At 46.2% G+C, this 6,498-nt stretch overlaps 1 protein-coding gene across 1 annotated transcript in view; it reads left to right on the forward strand.

The window, feature by feature from the left end:
- The first annotated feature begins 4,210 nt into the window (after positions 1-4,210).
- The window catches only part of LOC138758812 (DNA-directed RNA polymerases I, II, and III subunit RPABC1-like), a 12,310-nt gene continuing 10,022 nt past the window's right edge, over positions 4,211-6,498 (forward strand). Inside the window, 1 exon segment of the mRNA XM_069928200.1 lies at positions 4,211-4,305. Coding sequence (XP_069784301.1) covers positions 4,249-4,305 — 57 coding nt within the window. The 5' untranslated portion in view covers positions 4,211-4,248.

Raw genomic sequence — 6,498 nt, forward strand, 5'->3', positions numbered from 1 at the left:
TCGGCACCTGACCACAGGAATCAAGTATCAGGGTTCAATTGTATGTATTAAGCGAGGAAGATCAAGAACTAATAAATCCTGGAGTATGGGCAGAAAGAGGCAATAGAGAAGTGTTAGATATTCCTCCCCTGCAAGTTACTTTAAAAGATTCTGAACAAGTAATTAGACGAAAACAGTATCCAATTCCTATGGCTGGCCGAAAGGGGCTGCAGCCAGTAATTGACCAGTTGGTGAAAGATGGTATACTCGAACCTTGTATGTCACCTTTTAATACCCCAATTTTACCTGTCCAAAAACCAGACGGTACCTATCGATTAGTGGAGGACTTGAGGGAGCTGAACAAAATTATTCTCACCCATCACCCGGTTGTACCTAACCCTTATACATTGATGGGTAAGATTGATCCCCATAGTAAGTGGTTCAGTGTAATTGATCTCAAAGATGCCTTCTGGACCTGCCCTTTGGCAATTGACAGTATGGACATGTTTGCATTTGAGTGGGAAAATCCTTTTACAGGACGAAAAAAATCAATACCGGTGGACGGTTCTTCCCCAGGGTTTTACTGAATCACCAAATTTGTTTGGCCAAGTTTTGGAACAAGTATTAGATGAGGCCCCTCGGAGAGAAGGTTGTCAATTACTACAATATGTTGATGATTTATTAATCACGGGGGAAATGTATGATTCAGTTAAACAATACACGGTTGATTTGTTGAATTTTCTAGGGAAGAAAGGTCTTAGAGTGAGTGAATCGAAGTTGCAATTTGTTCAATCTGAGGTTAAATATTTAGGTCATTTGGTTAGTCAAGGAATTAGGAAGATAAGTCCAGAGAGAATACGTGGTATTTTGCAGGTCCCGCTTCCAAAGAATGCCCAAGAACTTAGGAAATTCCTTGGTCTAGTGGGATACTGTAGAATTTGGATTGAGAATTATTCTAGCCTAGTAAAATTTCTTTATGATAAACTTGCGGCTCTAGGGGGTGAAGCTGTTGTCTGGACAGAGGAGGAGATTAAAGATTTTACCTTGGTGAAACAGCGCCTTGTTAGTGCCCCAGTTTTGGCCTTACCTGACTTAAACAAACCATTTGACCTATATACCAATGTGAAAGACGGTGTGGCCATAGGAGTATTAACACAAGAGCGGGCAGGCTTTAGACAACCAGTTGCCTTTCTATCAAAGGTTTTAGATTCTGTTTGTCGTGGTTGGCCAGAATGTGTGCAAGCAATTGCAGCCACTGCTATTCTAGTAGAGGAAGGATGAAAAATTACGTTTGGGGCCTCGATGGTAGTTCACACCCCTCACACAGTCCGCACCATTCTCTTACAACGTGCCGGAAGGTGGCTTACTGATTCCAGGATTTTGAAGTATGAAGCAATCCTAATGGATAGGGATGATTTGACATTGTTACAAATAAGGATCAGAATCCAGCCGCCTTCTTGGTTTCTCCAGATTCTGATACTGTCCCCAATGATTTAGAGCATGTATGCTTAGAAGTGATAGATTTACAGACTAAAACTAGAGACGATTTAAGTGATGAACCTTTACAAGAGGGTGAAAGATGGTTTATTGATGGATATTCCCGCTGCCTTGACGGCATTCGTTATAGTGGGTATAGTATAGTGGACGGGAATGAAGGAGTTGTGATTGAGGCTGGTCACCTTCTCGGTCATTGGTCCGCACAATCTTGTGAATTGTATGCCCTCTGTAGAGCTCTCCAGGGTCTAGAGAACAAGGTGGGCACGATCTACACAGACTCAGAGTATGCTTTTGGTGTAGTGCACACCTTTGGGGAGATCTGGAAAGAGCGGGGAATGATAACTGGAAAAGGACAAAAGTTGATCCATGAAAACTTAATTGTCCAATCTATAGATGCTCTTATATTACCTGAGGAAATAGCTGTAGTTCATGTACGGAGTCATCAAAGTGGTGACAGTCCTGAAGCACAGGGGAACAGACAGGCAGATGCAGCTGCCAAACAGGCTGCGCTCACGGAGAAAATAGACATGCAGCTGTTACTGCCCACCCCTGGAGTATCCTATTCATTCTATTAAACCTGGTGATTGGGTATATGTAAAAGAATGGCAAGATCACCAACTAAAACCTGTCTGGGATGGCCCCTATTGTGTACTTTTGATTACAGACACTGCAGTGCGAACTAAAGAAAAGGGGTGGACTCAAATACAACGAATTAAACAAGCTGCTGATCCACGGACTAAAGACATTGATAATCTACCCTCCACCGGGCGTGCTGTCCTTCATCCTTCTGATCTGAAAGTTACACTACGCTGGGAAAAAGTGCTGTAATGTTGTTTTTACCATTTACTGTATTGTTTACTTGTTGGTTCCCCGTTTTTGGGACATCCTAAATCACTCACGATGTATTAAGTCCTCCTGGAATAGGGGCAGCAGAGGTGACAATTATTTACCTTTAGAATGTAGACAGGGCATAGATATAAAGTTTAGTCATAGTGGGGTATGGGTTAATATAGGATTCCAACATGGACCAGGGGAACAGAACGGCTCTAGAGGAGTAGATTTGATTTGTATTTTGGCCTCTACAGGTATTAAAGAGAGGAGTTTTAAAGGGATAGCACAAAGGAGATGGTGGGACAAAGACAGACAGAATGGTAGTCAGGATTGTACATGTGGCAGAGATAGAGTTAATACATATGCTAATGTTCACAGACAGGCTGCAACTCACAGGCTCAGTGATACTTATGCTAATGTTCGCAGACAAGCTGCAACTCACAGGTTAAGTGACAAGAAACACCCCTCCCCAACTTGGTCTCCTGTAAAGCATCCTTTGGGTCACACAGACATTCGGAATGTTAAAAAAAAACACCACTGTAAGGGGAGTTCCAGGTGTAAACTAAGTAAGCTGCTCCAGAATACTAAAGCTGCTTGGCATTTAAATCGTTTAATCAGACTCCAGGCAGCCTTGGAGATCATCACCGAACAGATAGCAATGGCCCTGAATTTAGGGGCTGAAGAAAAACGACAGATACGAGCCACAGTTCAACAAAACCTCCTGGCTCTCGATTACTCGTTGGCTGCTGAAGGCAGCGTTTGTGAAAGACTGGTTAAGGACAATGCTCACAACGATCAGGCGGTTAAAGACACTTCTTCAGGAGTTCGAAAATCTTCCCATGCCCAGGTTCAGACGGAGCAACCTTGGTCCGGTGTGGGATGAACTAGACTTTTTATTGGTAACTGGAGTCTGATACCATAGACCTTATAGCAGCTGGACTCGCTATTCTGGCCATTATGGTTGCTCTCCTGCCTAAAGACCTTGTGTGCAGTGTTTAATTCAACGGGCCCTTCGGCAGGTCACTACAACCCAAATGATGTATGCTTCCCAAACTCTGTCTGATGATGCTGAGGCCGCAGTTCGTTTACTCACTCGCTGGGAAAGGGACCAAGCTTAACGGAACACTACCGAATGGGGATTTACTAAGTGTAGCTAAAGAAAAAGGGGTGGATTGTAAGGGATACTGGAATGTGAGGAGTCAAGCAAGTGCTAATTAAGAATGAAGTATTATGGGTTAACTTAAGGTGAAGGGATACTGGAATGTGAGGAGTCAGCAAGTGCTCATTAGAAATGAAGTATTATGGGTTAAATCAGGGTGAAGGGATGCTGGAATGGGAGGAAGGGTTATAAAAGTATAATAAAATAAGGATCTTCAAAACAGGATAGCAAGTATATAGCTTTAGCAAGTCTTGGAGATTGATTAATGAGTAAAGAACAAAGACATGATATTTCCTGGCTAACAAGTTTGCAGGAAGGCACATAAACTGATAAGAAGTTAGAATCCACGTAGGCAGAATTACCTAATGCTAAACCAATCCAGGAGGCAGAGAAGAATGTTAGGGGGAAGGTATCTCTGTACTGAAATGAAATGTATAAAAGTTGGGTCAGCCTCAGTATCTGTGTGAATTCCAGGGTAAGGGGAAGCACCCAACTTTGCATTGTATAATAAAAGTTTCTTTGTTCTCAATTTTTGTCTCGAGCAAATTCTGTTTTCTCACAAGATTATGTGTAAAATATCACTGCATAATGCGCCAACCTCTCTCATATCGAATGCGACACCCCAGAAAGTAGTTCAATGACCTATATTACCTGTTCCCCGCCACTGATGCGCTATGGTCGCATCGCGCATGCGTGGGCGGCGGCATTCATAGTGGCTCGTTGACGTCATAAATGAGCGCGAGCCTGCGCTGTTCAGAGTGAGTCTGCGCGGGAGCGACAACATGGATGACGAAGAGGAGACTTACCGCCTGTGGAAGATCAGGAAAACCATCATGCAGGTGAGCGTATCCGCCTCGGCGCTGGTTCATGTGCTTGCCTTATTTCTCTTTGGATCACCGCCTTCTTTTAAATGGCCTTCATTTTTATTGGCTTGAAGACCCAGAGCCGGGCCAGAGAAATAAAAGCCGCACATGCTACTATGGTATCTCCGCCAGGCCCGAAAGGTTCACTCTTCCTCCACAGATGTTGTCTGACCTCCGGTGTTCCTAGCTGCAGCCTCGGGGAATGGGGAGGAAGGGAAGGGGGGTGGGGGAGGAAGGGAAGGGGGGTGGGGGAGGAAGGGAGGGGGGGTGGGGGAGGAAGGGAAGGGGGGTGGGGGAGGAAGGGAGGGGGGTGGGGGAGGAAGGGAGGGGGGTGGGGAGGAAGGGAGGGGGGGTGGGGGAGGAAGGGAGGGGGGGTGGGGGAGGAAGGGAGGGGGGGTGGGGGAGGAAGGGAGGGGGGGTGGGGGAGGAAGGGAGGGGGGGTGGGGGAGGAAGGGAGGGGGGGTGGGGGAGGAAGGGAGGGGGGTGGGGGAGGTAAGGGAGGGGGGGTGGGGGAGGAAGGGAGGGGGGGTGGGGGAGGAAGGGAGGGGGGTGGGGGAGGAAGGGAGGGGGTGGGGGAGGAAGGAGGGGGGGTGGGAGGAAGGGGAGGGGGGGGGGGTGGAGGGAGCGGGGGGTGAGGAGGGAGGGGGTGGGGAGGAAGGGAGGGGGGTGGGGGAGGAAGGGAGGGGGGGTGGGGGAGGAAGGAGGGGGGTGGGGAGGAAGGGAGGGGGGGTGGGGAGGAAGGGAGGGGGGAGAGGTGGGGGAGGAAGGGAGGGGGGGTGGGGGAGGCGGGAGGGGGGGTGGGGGAGGAAGGAGGGGGGGTGGGGGAGGAAGGGGAGGGGGGGGTGGGGAGGAAGGGAGGGGGGGTGGGGGGGAAGGGAGGGGGGGTGGGGGGGAAGGGAGGGGGGGTGGGGGGGGATGGAGGGGGGGGAGGGGAGGGAGGGGGGGGAGAAGGGGGGTAGGGGTGTTGGTGGGTGCTTGGGAGAGACTCTTGTCAGTTAAATGTTTAGATTCTCCTGAATCTGCCTGGTCAAACTTTTTTTCCCCTGTGGGTGGGTGCTTGGGAGAGACTCTTGCAGTTAAACATTAGACTTCTCCTTGAATCTGCCTGGTCAAGCTTTTTTCCCCTGTTGGTGGGTGCTTGGGAGAGACTCTAGTCAGTTAAACGTTAGATTCTCCTGAATCTGCCTGGTCAAACTTCTTTTCCCCTGTTGGTGGGTGTTTGGGAGAGACTCTTGTCAGTTAAACGTTTAGATTCTCCTGAATCTGCCTGGTCAAGCTTTTTTTCCCCTTCCCCAATTATCCAACTCAATAAACCTGTTTCTTTTTTTGTGTGTCCCCCTAATCCTACAATTGCCTCTTAAATACATCTGTGTGCCATCTACTTAAATCTCCTGTGGGAGCAGTTTGTGTATTATCACAACTGAAGCAGATCCTGAGATGTTAAGTGTACAAATGTAATGCAGTGGCTCATAGATTCAGTAAATCCACTATTTGTGATACCTTCTTTCATGTTCTGGATCCCTGTTTGAGATAATGAGAAAGTCACAGGTAAAATATTTGGTCGGATTGACCATATCTAATTATCAAGACCTTTTCAGTTGTTTTTTTTTTTAAAATTGGGCTTCCATTTTGTGAAAAGTACAGCTTTGTTTGACCTCAAAATGTGAATTTTGTGGTTTTATCTGATTTTGAGAGTTTTTTAAAAAATTTAAATTGTGGTCTTGAAATCCTGTACACATTGTTTTATATTTGTGAAATGATCTTTTTAAATGTTCCTTGCTTCTTTAACATGCTGGTATTGGGTAATTCCAACAATTGGCAGGTGAAAGATAGCAGATCTGGATCCGAGGTGGTAGATGAAGATTTTGTATTTTATAAATTGTACAGAATGGAAAAATATAATTCTGTCCTTCCTGACTGCAATCCCGATGCTCTCCTTTTTATGCTGCAATATATTTTTTTCAAGAATACTTAGAAAATTTAAATGTGGTGCACATTAATTTCTTTTTGATAATAACTTGAAATTCATCAAATTTCTGTTTTTACCCCATTCACCTCCATGATCTCCTAATGATTGACCTTTCTGTTAAATTTCTACATCAATTAAATTGCTTTTTCATGTTCCCAAGTTTCTTTGGCTTGGCTTCGCGGACGAAGATTTATGGAGGA

This window comes from Narcine bancroftii, chromosome 3, assembly GCF_036971445.1.
Source record: "Narcine bancroftii isolate sNarBan1 chromosome 3, sNarBan1.hap1, whole genome shotgun sequence".
Classification (NCBI taxonomy): domain Eukaryota; kingdom Metazoa; phylum Chordata; class Chondrichthyes; order Torpediniformes; family Narcinidae; genus Narcine; species Narcine bancroftii.